The sequence below is a fragment of the Podarcis muralis genome, chromosome 7, assembly GCF_964188315.1.
Source record: "Podarcis muralis chromosome 7, rPodMur119.hap1.1, whole genome shotgun sequence".
NCBI classification, from domain to species: Eukaryota; Metazoa; Chordata; class Lepidosauria; order Squamata; family Lacertidae; genus Podarcis; species Podarcis muralis.
Genome location: NC_135661.1, coordinates 76,710,112 through 76,722,400, shown reverse-complemented (window position 1 = coordinate 76,722,400; position 12,289 = coordinate 76,710,112). Strand labels below are relative to the sequence as shown.

The 12,289-nt window shown below is 45.1% G+C and overlaps 3 protein-coding genes across 3 annotated transcripts in view; all 3 read right to left on the bottom strand.

The window, feature by feature from the left end:
* LOC114603433 (uncharacterized) overlaps positions 1-9,512 on the bottom strand; it is a 124,715-nt gene extending 115,203 nt beyond the window's left edge. The window contains exons 1-2 of the mRNA XM_077932526.1: positions 9,397-9,512; positions 8,321-8,599 (exon numbers count right to left, since the gene is read on the bottom strand). Of these exons, the coding sequence (XP_077788652.1) occupies positions 8,321-8,599; positions 9,397-9,509 (392 nt within the window). The 5' untranslated portion in view covers positions 9,510-9,512. The remainder of the gene's footprint in view (positions 1-8,320; positions 8,600-9,396) is intronic.
* LOC144328560 (interferon-inducible GTPase 5-like) overlaps positions 1-12,289 on the bottom strand; it is a 71,798-nt gene that overhangs the window by 40,488 nt on the left and 19,021 nt on the right. The gene's annotated exons all lie outside the window — the stretch shown is intronic.
* Positions 2,754-4,819, bottom strand: LOC144328565 (interferon-inducible GTPase 5-like). The gene has a single exon (XM_077932545.1). The coding sequence runs from the start codon at positions 4,716-4,718 to the stop codon at positions 3,438-3,440; it is 1,281 nt and encodes a 426-aa protein (XP_077788671.1). The 5' UTR covers positions 4,719-4,819; the 3' UTR covers positions 2,754-3,437.

Here is a 12,289-nt window from a genome sequence, read left to right as displayed (position 1 = left end):
AAAAGTTCACAAAATCCCTCCTAGCCTAAATTGTCTGTAGGCTCTACTATCCTCAGACTGAATGAAGAAGAGAGCCTCATGTTTTAAAGAATGCCATAACAAAAAGTTCAAAATGGTTGCAAGTCCTTAACTTTATTAATCTCGAACTTTTAACTAAAATAATTTCTAGCCTCTGTGGTTCAGGCAACTCTCCCCGGCCACCTAACCCAGAATGTCTCCCTTTGAGAGATGACCCTCTTCCTCAAACCAAGGCAGAAAAGAGGAGCTGCTGCATTAGTGTCAGCAAAGCAGACACTAAAAGGGGGAGAGGAGAGACTTCCGGGTTGGCGCCATCGCCGAATGGCGGGCTCCCTCCGTGCTCCGGAGGGAGCCGGCTCGGCAGGGGTTGGGTCCTACCGCGCCGGCGACGCGGGGACCCTCAAAAACCATGGGCACGGGGCCCATGGACATGGTGACTCGGCTGGCACCTTTGCGCCCCTCCCCGGCCCGCGAAAGAGCCTTTTTAAAGGCTAAAGAACGGGCGCCAGGAGGAGGGGTGGTGCTTTGAGTCCTCCGCTCCCCCTGCCGAGCGAAGCCGCATGCCATTCGGTGGAGAGCGCTAGCTTCTTCTATTGAGAATTCGGACCCAAAAGAAGAACCCGTGAGTAATTGGAGCATGGACTAAAAAGAGGGATAAATTTTCAAAATTTGGAGCGAACGGGGGAGGTGGAAAAAGGAAGTCAGCCCCCCCCTAATTGTAGAAGAGCCAAAACAAAGGATTTGACAACTAAGATCGAGAGTAACCTTATCTTGATGAATTTGCAACTTCGTGAGGGGAAAATCTAAGATTGAGCTGGAGGAGAAAGGTGGAATTTGTATTAAAAAGTACCCCCCCCCCCGGAATCCCTGGAGCGATTCGTGAAAATGCCTGGAGAAGAGCAACGGAGGTTTTGACAGCTGTCAAAGAGCTGTCAAAACGGAAGAACAAATTGGAGTCTTTGTTATGAGGACTTTGCCAGTTACATTTGTTATAAATTGGACATAAATTGTTTCAAATAAGGATCAACAAGCTATTTGGACTGGTGGATGTGATCTGGAGGGGAGCTCAGCTGCTGTGGTCCATCTAGAGGAGCTGAGGGATATTGCATGTGTTTTCGACAGGAAACCTGAATAGTTGAACAGAGTTTTTAATCTCCTGGGAAACTGCAGAAATGGAACATTATTTTGTCTACAGAGGTCTACACACCATAGGATACAATGGATTTATCTGTTGGAAAATGAAAGGGACATGACGCAACGTTTGGTTCCTGAATAACAAGCCTCTGCAGAGAAACTAGAAGCTTTTGGAAAAAGAACATTCCTGCGGGAGAACAGGGAAATAAACAAAGAAACAAGAACGAACTGGAGGTGGGAACATTTGGGATATCCAGATTTGACAAGCTTATGGGAAAAAAAAATTGGAGTTTTCACTCCTGGATATAAAAATCTGGATAGAAGAAATGGGCCCCTTTTGGAGATAGACTCCTTCTATGATCGGACACTCGCAATTAAAAATGACTGGCAAAGAATCAGAGGGGTATGGGCTTAGTGAAATGTGGAAACTCCAGAAAGATACTAGAAATGGAGGGATATGGGGAACGCAACAGGGAAAGGGGGGAGGGAAATTTGGAATCCAAAAGTTGTAAAATTATTTTTTTTTCTATCTTTATTTTATATTTATCTGCATTATATTTGAAAAGGGGGACCTCGTGGAAGGGACTAGATCAATCTTAGGGGATGGGAACTTGGAAAAAAAATTTGGGTTATTGATGATGAGTGTAATTTGGGGATAAGAACTTGTTGAATTTAATTGTTTATTTGGAAGATTTGGAATACAAGAGGGGGTGGGGAGGGGAAGTCCTGATTATTGGAAAAAGTTTATAAATTGGATTTAATTTGTTTTAATTTGGAAAACCTTAATAAATATAATTAAAAGGGGAAAAAAGGGGGGAGAGGAGAGTGGGCAGTGTGACACTTTTGCTTTGTTCAGGGGAGGAAATGTAAGCTTGATTTCTACGAAGCAGAAGTCCAGTTTCTCATCTCAGTTTGAAGGAAGGTGAGGACAGGTGACCCCACCTAGGCCCGAAGTCACCCCCCACCACCAGCCCTCAAAACTGTCCAAAATTCCTTTTGTCTTCTAAAAATCCAAAACAGCTTTTCTCTGCTCTTCTCTGCTTTTCTCACAAGGTGCTGTGGCAAGGGCAAACCGTTACTTTTTATCAGTACGAGAAGGCTCCAAAAAGCTAATGAATAGACTCTGTCAGAGCAGGGCTGAGAACTGACTTTTATCTCATTCTAGTTGCATCATCTTTGGACATGCTGAACCACCAGGGCTCCTCGACCCCTTGGCTTCTCACCCCCCTTTCCCAAGACAGGAGCTTTCTGTACATGCTCAGGAAACACAACATGGGGCAGGACTCCTGAGGGAGGAGAAAGGGGAGGGAACTGGAAGGGGAATATATACTCTGTGCACATGACTGTGAACTCGTGCATGCTTTTTGTGAGTTATCACACTTGCTCCTTCTACCAGTTCATGGATGGTAGAAATAAAGCCTTTTCAACTATTCCTTGAGTGTCTGTAGACTCCCATTTTCCCTTTCCCGGGCGCAATATTTTTCCCACCCGAGGGCAAAGCCTCATAAGGCTACAAGTTCCCTTTACAACGAAATTAGCCCCCCATCATATCAGCACAGAAAATTCAGTATTCAAAGATGAGTCTTCTGACACATAGCATATACCTTTCCTTTACGTGGAGGAACTTTATTGAGCACTACAGAAAATAAGATAAATGAGGTTGATAACATAAAATCATATAATACGTTAGCATTACAAATCTGAAATATTGTTAAGGCTGAGAAACCTTGACTAAACCTTAACTAAATCTGAATTGCCTGAATCAGCAAGGCTAGAATTGGACAGGAAGCAAAATATTACATGGGCCAAATGAGAGAAAGACGCTCCAAGGAAGGGGTATTTATTTCAAAATTCTCCTTTGAAGGAGGTCTTTCCCCCCTAAGCTTTCTCAATTAAAATCTGCAACATTATTATTATTATTATTATTATTATTATTATTATTATTAATTGAATTTATATACCGCTCTATACCCAGAGGTCTCAATACAGTTCACAGAAAACTTCATGAAAGGAAAAAACTATATGCCCAAAGTACCTATACTGTGGTGTACCTGTCTGGCACGTTTGTCTCCAAAAGACTTTACAAAAATTGGAAGATGCTTTTTATTCCTATTTTTAAAAGCTTGATTGTGTCATAATGCGGTGAGGTAAATCAGCTATAGGGTCTGCTTCACGGTCTCTAGAACGAGCCAAAATGGGTATGAAAAGGGGTGCCAAAGTGGGAATGTTTGCCACAGCAGCAGCAGCAGCAGCAGAAACTCCTACTTTCTCCCCCTTGGGCTGCATCATGTCTTGTGCCAATTCTGCTTGGCCCTGAGATGCTCTGCCTCACACTCTTCCAGTCCTAGGACTTTCTTCACTCTTTCAGCATCCTCAGACAGATTATCCAGGAAGCTCCATAGCATCCAATAAGTGGTAGCAAAAGACACCCCTGCACTTGCCAAGCTCCTAACTGGTGAAACTGGGAGGAAACATTGTAAAGTATGGATTATTTTCTTCTTGACAAGATCCAGGGTGATTTCTTTCCCCTGAGGAGACTTAATCACAGCCTTCAGTTCTTCAACAGGCTTCCTGGCCAATCTGGCCAGCCTAGCTAAGGAGCCATCATCCAGCTCAAACATCTTGTAGAAGGCAACCATGGACCCAAGCAGGAGGACAACATCACAAGCCAGAGGAATGCCTGGAAAGGGAATAGCATTGATGCCAGCAGACACTAGGGATATTTTCCATATGTGACTCTTCAGCGCAGATTTCTTCTTTTCTATGACCTCAGAGGAAAAGTTGGGGAGGCTGAACAGGAATGCAATTCTCTTCAGGCTGGGCAGATCTTTCTCCAAGGTCTCCACCAGGTGGGGGAAGTCATACTTGGCAAGGTCCCAGGAAGAGATCAGAAAGCTCTGGTGACTGGAGTCCTTGAAGTTTAGCAAGTTCTTATTGCAGTCATCCCTGATCATTTGAATGGCTTGATCTTCACTGAAGGTTTTAGAATAATCCCTTTTCATGCTGGACATATCTATATCCATTTTGGAGCGTACAAAATAAAACAACTTATTCATCCGTTGGATCTCCTGAGCTAGCTTAGTGTGGTAATCTTGGAACCTTGTGGAACCTACAATGATGAAGAAGTCATATCTGGGGAAATCCACCTTCTTAAGGTAACTCTCTGGTGAAAAACCTGGGGATCCAATTCCTGGCAAGTCCCAAAATTTCACTTTGGGATAGTCGGGATGCGAATAAGCATTTGGATTCAGTGTGGTTTCTGTTACTCCTACAGGAGCAGCACCATCATCTTCTGCCTTCAGGCCTCGCAGAGCATTGATGAGGGATGATTTCCCAGAGCCCATCTCTCCAGTGATGGCAATGTGAAGCTCAGTGTTTTCCAACTCCTCCAGCTCTTTTTTTACTTCTGAAGCTGCTTCCTTCATTCCACCATCACTGAAAGTCTTCTCATATATCTTGATTACTTCATTGAAATATGTAACAGGGTCTGATTTTATGTCTACATTTTTTTGGAGAAACTTGATAAACTCAAGGAATGCTAAAAATTTCTTTTTATATGACAGCATCCTAGAAAATAAAAGGGAGAATTTAGAAAGACTTTGGCAATACTAGTGATCCATCCAGCTGGGAAATTCAGTGATGATTTACACTCAAGTGAAATATGAATATCTCTCCCCCCCCCCAAAAAAACCCCCCACCACATTCAGATCTTGACATTGTGGGCTCTTCTACATGGAACTTCCATTTATGCTCACTGCTGCTCTTGCATATATGCTTTTCTCAGTGTCTATAGAACATCATCATCAAAATGCCATTTCACATTCTGTTCCCACTTTTAATCCAGATTTTCCATTTCCCTGGGTGTTTTGTTTTGTTTGTTTGATGTTTTCTTCTTGGGGTTTGCATGGAAACTGTAAATCCAAATTAAATGGGAAAATAACAATGGATGGCATTTTGATGAGGACATTCTCATGTAGACACTCAAAAACTTCCATATATGAGCAGCAAGAAATCCTCAATAAACTGTGGTGTGGAAGCTTCCATTCATGCTCTGGTAGGAGCATTGAATTTGATTGGCTGGTGTGTCTGCACCATGCTGGACTCCCCACCACTTTGCACCACCCCTCCTCCCTGGTAAGACACAGGGACACACCGATTGGTAAATGAACCGTGTGACTTCAACGCACGGAATGAGGCACCTCTGCTCTGTTCAGATTTTTCTTAAAAACAAATATTTCCCTTGATCCAATTCACTGTGGTTACTGCACCCACACTTGAAAGGGTTTGCCATAAGGCATATCAGAGCCCGGAATTTCACAAAAAACACATATATGCAGACACTTTCACACATTACAACTTCCATTACACCTAGAGTTCTGCAGCAGTGCCTCAACTGTATTTGGTAGAGGCAGTCAGGAAGGTGATGGGTATGGTGTATTTAGCGAAAAATGAAGATTTGCCTCTCACTCTAATGTCATTGGATATATATATAAAGCATTTGATTTGGTGGGTTGGAATTATTTGAAAAAGATATTGCAAAAATATAAATTTGGAGTGAAATTTCAACTGCTGGTTGAGGCAATATATACGAAGTCCAAAGCGATGGGAGGAATTGATGGGTCGGCGGGGGGGGGGGGGGGGGGACGGGACGCCCAAGTGCTAACTGGTACAAAGCAAGGATGTCCACTTTCTCCCCTGCTCTTTATTTTAGCATTGGAACCATTAGCAATCAAATTCAAAAAGAATAATGAGATTAAAGGATTTGAAATCCCGGGGAAAGGAAGGGCAGAGGGGGAGTTATTGACAATGTATGCGGATGACGTGATGGTGACGGTTAGGGACCTGGGGGCCGCAGTGGTGCCATTAAAAAGAATTTTGCAAGGATTTTCAAAAGTATCAGGGTTAAAAGTTAATACATCATCAATGATGTGTTTAAATGTGAAACTTAAAATTCAACTAGAAGCCTCTAAATTACTGGGTATTCCTATAGCAGATAAGATGGTAAAATATTTAGGGGTAAGGATAACTAAAAATTTGAAGAAAATATTTGAATATAATTATAAAAAAACTTGGAGCAGTATTCAGTCGAAGTTGAAAATATGGGAGAAAAGGAAGGAATCAATTAGTATAAGAATTGCATTGGTTAAAATGTTCTTGTTACCCGGATTAACGTATCTTTTTATGTATTACCCTGGCACATACCGGAATGGATATTGAAAGGGTGGCAAGGGAAAATCAATAGGTTTGTTTTTGCATCCGAGAAACCAAGGGCGGCAGGTAGATATAGGTATCATAGGATCCAAGATGGAGGATGGGGGATTCCCAACATGGTTTTATATTACGAAGCCTACCAACTGAGACATCTTATGATTTGGTTGGAGGGAGAACAGGGGGAAGATTTGGGGTGTATTGAGTGGGAGAATTTGGAAGTAGTAGGAGGGAAACATAAGAATATTCGATAGGAGGAAAAGGGAAGCAGATAAAATATCAACATTTACGGGGTCCACCTGGGTATGGGAGAAGCGGAGAAGTGGCCTCTCCCCCCTTACCAAAATGTGGTATTTTGATAAAATAGCCCTGTTAAGGGAGCTCATCCCAAAGGAGGTAGGGGATAAATTAAAGGATATCTCAACTGAGGAGATAGAGAATAGTTGGGGAATAGAAGGTACGATGGAACAGGAAAGTGGTATTTGGAATAAAATTAATCGACTACAGAAAAGACAAATTTCCTCTCTGCTAAAGGAAGAAGAAGTTAAAAAATGTGGTAAAAGAATTATTACACCCTTCGAAGAATTAGTGTAAGGATATAGGACAGATAGGGACAAAATAGTTTCAAAATTGTTTAAGGTGTTATTAGACAAGGGGGAATCACCAAAGGAAAGTTTGAAAGAATATTGGAAGTTAGACATTCAGGAACAGATTTTAGATGAAGATTGGGAAAGAATCTTTCAGCAACCACCCTTTGTTGCAACCTCTAGGATAATCCAGGAGAAATGGGTTGAGCATCAGGGTCCCTGGGAGATACAAGAATTAGGAGCCTGGGAAATGGCGTTTCCCAGAGGTCCTGGCAGTTGTTGTTTTTTAAAAAAAATATTTTTTATCAACAACCAAAACACAAACAGTGAAACCCCCCAGGCGGCTGATACATTGGGTATACATAATCAATAATAACATATTCAAATCAACCATATGTACAATTCTACATTAACACTCCTTCCTCCACAAGGTTTATTTAACTTTTAGCATTTTAATTGCTCCAAATTGTTCAAACCAACCCAAATAATTCAATATCTTCTCAAACCAATCCTCCTCTTTCTCACTGACCTTAAACCCTTTCATTCTGTGTATCTTCACAGTTAGATATTCTAAAATTATAATATTATTCCGTTTTCCCCTCCATTGGTTCACCCCTGTTTCTTCTGCATTTTTCCAATAACTCGCTATAACCTGTCTGGCTGCAATTACCATCAATTTTACCAATTTACATTCCTCTTTCGTTTTTGACTCAGTGCTACTCAGACCCACTCTCCGTGCTGCAACTCTTCCCCTGCAAGAAACCTTTTAGGGAATTAACATCTGTTGGAGTGGTAATGCTGTGAGCCCTTCCAACTTGTGCTAAGGTGGTGTGTGAGTGTGCACACTCAACGCACAAACACAGCACCATATATCAAAAAAAGACAATAGTTTCCAGTGACCCTCATCCAAGCAAAGTGTTGGCACCCCTGAAGTCTCTGCCCATACAGAGTCACACACTGTGTGTGCATGCATTGGGGTGATGAGAGTGCAGCAGTTAATGTGGATAACAGCCAGTTATTGTTCACTTTTTTCTTTCCTCAGCAATCGGGAAGGGGACCTTCAGTTAATTGTTAACTTCTGCTGTCCAGGCTCTTTTTCTGCACTCTCAGTACTTCCCCAGTCAGCTCAACAGCCCAGAAGGGATTTGCAGGCAAAGGAGAGTTTGAAACATCCCCTCCCCATCCTATGATTCTGATGATAATCCCTCTCCCCACAATACTGCTATTAAGAGGAAAGTGAGGGCAGGTATGGTCTCTACATCCTTGTACAGCCACAATATCACAGAATAAAGAAACATTAAACATGTTTGCTTTCATATTGAGTTGAAGATATGTAATTGAATAAAGTTTGGCTTCAGCTGAAACCAATATACTTATTGTGCATCTTCCTTCCTGGGTCCTGGGGTGGTAGTAAGGCACGCCTCTGGGGATCAATACATTCATCTTGCAGAGTCCTCTGCCGGAGGGGGAAATCGTACATGCAGGAGGGGGAAATTGTCAGGGCATTGACCAGGGATGATTTGCCGACACCTGAGTCCCCTACGATGGCGATATCAAGGGTACGTTTGCCAGATGGCTGATTCATTTGAGCTAATGTGTCTTTTTTGCTGCTCTTACAACCCATGGCTGCTCTTCTGTGAGATTTAACACACCTAAACAAGAACAGAAATATTGCAGCAGTTAATGCCTTCTGCATTTAAGTCCTCTTTTAAAACAGCTGCATCGGTTGCCAGTTCAAACTACTCACATTAATGTTTAACTCCATTGACATTCCAAGGAAACCATATTCTGGGTAAGCACTGGAACCCCAGGAATCTCTTACTAAACAGAAATTGGGGTGCAGGCAACATTATAGTCATTACAACGTCTTAAGTAAACAGCTTTAACAAATGCTCTTGAAATTCCTGCACAGCTTCATCTGCCTCTCAGATTTCCTGCCTAAACCCCCTGAAATGCTTTGATGAGAAGCTTTCGAACTGCATAAATTGGACTTCCTGTCCTGGTGAGTGTTTCTCCTGGAGAAACTCTGATATACGGGGGTGCCTTGGTTCCTGAACGGCTTAGTTGTCAAACAAATCGGCTCCTGAACTCTGCAAACCCGGAAGTAAGTGTTCCGGCTTGCGAACGTTTTTCAGAAGCCGAACGTCCGACGTGGCTTCTGCTCGAGTGTGTAGGAAGCTCCTGCAGCCAATCAGAAGTTGTACCTTGGTTTTTTAATAGTTTCGGGAGTCGAACAGAAACCCAGAACAGATTAAGTTCAGGAACCAAGGTTCCACTCACTGTATCTTTGATTGTTGTCCTTTCAAGCAACCGTTCACATAGTAGAAATGGTTGAAATATGGGGAAGTGAGCAAAGAAAGAAAAAGTCAGAATTAATTAGGGTGGCTCCTTTTAGAGCTGAAAGGCAGCATAGAAATATTTTTACAATCAGCAAATTAAAATTGTTTACCATTGGCAGCCTGTCGCTCTTTGGAAAGACAGCAACTCCCTTAAAGTGACAAGTTGGACAGCTGTTTGAGAGGATTGCTTTCTCTTGCATCTAGAAAAACTTATCTGGTACATGCCACACTTTGAAATATTTTTTTTACAGTGACAGTGAAAGCAGGCTTCGCTTCCCTCTGCCTTCTGAACTATGAATAATAGCCAACAAGGAAGCGAGGCAGAGTGGTTTCACAGTGAACTGAGTTGAGTTCTGAGAATATGAGCCTGGCCTTGGTGGGCCGTTGCCGGATCCAGCAGAACTCTTCTGTTCTGACACTTACATGGGTCTGAAGAACAACAACAACAATGCGACAAACCAACTTGAAATGTGATGTGGTTCTGACTGGGACCTTTCAGAAGCCAAGATCCAAGTCTGGGGAAGGGGCTATGTGTGGAACTTCATGGGGATGAGGAGGGAGATGTATTAAGCCAGGCATCCCCAACCTTTGGCCCTCCAGATGTTTTGGACTACAATTCCGATCATCCCTGATCACTATTCCTGTTAACTAGGGATCATGGGAGTTGTAGGCCAAAATATCTGGAGGGCCGCAGGTTGGGGATGCCTGCATTTAGCCAATATATTATGATCCACAAACAAGAGCCTGGTGCAGCAATGTATTTCGGACCAAATGTTCTGTTGCTGATAATCTCTGGCTGCTCGCCAGCACACAGCTCTGCTCAAATGGCTGATTTCTGAGAAAGAGAAACCTGAACTGAACAGAAATCTCTCCAGCCAGACTAGCAGAAGCTAAGCACGCACAGGAAGCCTTCCCCAGCAGTCAAGAGACTAGTTTGGTGCGGCCATTTCTGTCCAAAGCAGTGAACCAGGTGTAGGTGGAAAAATCTGAGAGTTTGTGACAATGACTTTACAAAAATGGTTGCTTTTTTTAAAAGCTTGATTGTGTTGTATTACGGTAAGGCAAATCTGCTATAGAGTCTGCTCCATTGTCTCTAGAACCAGCCAAAATGGGTAAGAAAAGGGGTGCCAAAGTGGGAAGACTTGCCACAGCAGCAGCAGCAGCTCCTATAACCCCACCTTGGGTTGTATCATGTCTTATGCCAGTTCTACTTGGCCCTGAAATGCTCTGCCTCACACTCTTCCAGTCCTAGGGCTTTCTTTCGAACCCTTTCAGCATCCTCAGCTAGATTATTCAGGAAGCTCGACAGCATCCCATAAGTGGTGGCAAAAGACCCCCCTGCCGTGTCTCAGTTCTCCAAAGGACCACAGACCCTGGGTGCATGCCAGCAACCCCACAGGCTCTTGCCACTGCTTGGCAGAGAGAGAGAGAGGTCTTCTAACTTTGCTTCAGAAGCATGCCATTTGCACCCCTCAGACTGCTTTTGTCCACCTGCCTAGTCTTATGAGGCTCACAATGTACCTTTCCACTGATCAGCCATGTTGGAGGGGGGAGAAAGGAAGGTACCAGATAGTTTGCCTAGTTTCATGGGCTATCGGGGATGGTGGGTTTCAGATAACTGTTAACCTCTGCTGTCTAGCCTCCTTTTAAACACTCTCAGATACAGTGGTGCCTCGCAAGACGAAATTAATTCGTTCCGCAAGTCTCTTCGTCTTGCGGTTTTTTCGTCTTGCGATGCACGGTTTCCCATAGGAATGCATTGAAAATCAATTAATGCGTTCCTAGGGAAACCGCCTTCAGACCAGGTCCGGGGACAGTCTGTCCCCGGACCTCTTCTGAAGGCTGGGGGGGGGGACAAGGGCTTTTCTTCCCACCCCCAGCATTTTAAAAAACCCTGGGACAGCGGAGGACTTCTCCGCTGTCCGGGGCGATCTTAAAATGCTGGCGGGCGGCATTTTAAAATCGCCCCGGACAGCGGAGGACTTCTCCGCTGTCCGGGGCGATTTAAAAGCCCCTGGGAAGGCAGGCAGGGGGGACAAAGACTTTCGCCCCCTGCCCGCCTTCAGAAGGTGTTCCCGCCCCCCGCCCCGCTTCGGAACAGCGTTCCGAAGTGGGGCGGCTGGGGCAGGTCTTCCCGCTCCCCCTCCCCGCTTCGGAACAGCGTTCCGAAGTGGGGCGGCTGGGGCAGGTGTCCCCGCCCCCCCTCTCCGCTTCGGAACAGCGTTCCGAAGTGGGGCGGCTGGGGCAGGTCTTCCCGCCCCCCCTCCCCGCTTCGGAACAGCGTTCCGAAGTGGGGCGGCTGGGGCAGGTCTTCCCGCCCCCCCTCCCCGCTTCGGAACAGCGTTCTGAAGTGGGGCGGCTGGGGCAGGTCTTCCCGCCCCCCTCCCCACTTCGGAACAGCGTTTTGTGAAGTTTCGGAACAGCGTTCCGAAGTGGGGCGGCTGGGGCAGGTGTCCCCGCCCCCCCTCCCCGCTTCGGAACAGCGTTCCGAAGTGGGGCGGCTGGGGCAGGTGATCCCGCCCCCCCCTTCGGAACAGCGTTTTAAAATGCTGGGGGTCGGGAGCGAAGCGCTGCCGACCCCCAGCATTTTTAAATCTCCCCGGGACACGGGGAGATTTTAAAATGCTGGGGGTCGGCAGCGCTTCCCTCCCGACCCCCAGCATTTTAAAATCTCCTCGGGACAGAGACTTCTCTGCTGTCCCTTGGAGATTTTAAAATGCTGGGGGTCGGCAGCGAACGCTTCGCTCCCGCCCGCCAGCATTTTAAGATCGCCCGGGGCAGGCGGGGGGAAGGCAGGCGGGGGGGAGCAAAGACTTTTGCCCCCCGCCGGCCTTCAGAAGAGGTCCTCTTCTGAAGGCCGGCTGTGGGCGAAAGTCTTTGCTCCCGACCGCCAGCATTTCCCTATGGGCTTTCGTCTTGCGATGCAAGCCCATAGGGAAATTCGTCTTGCGAAGCGCCTCCAAAACAGAAAACCCTTTCGTCTTGCGGGTTTTCCGTCTTGCG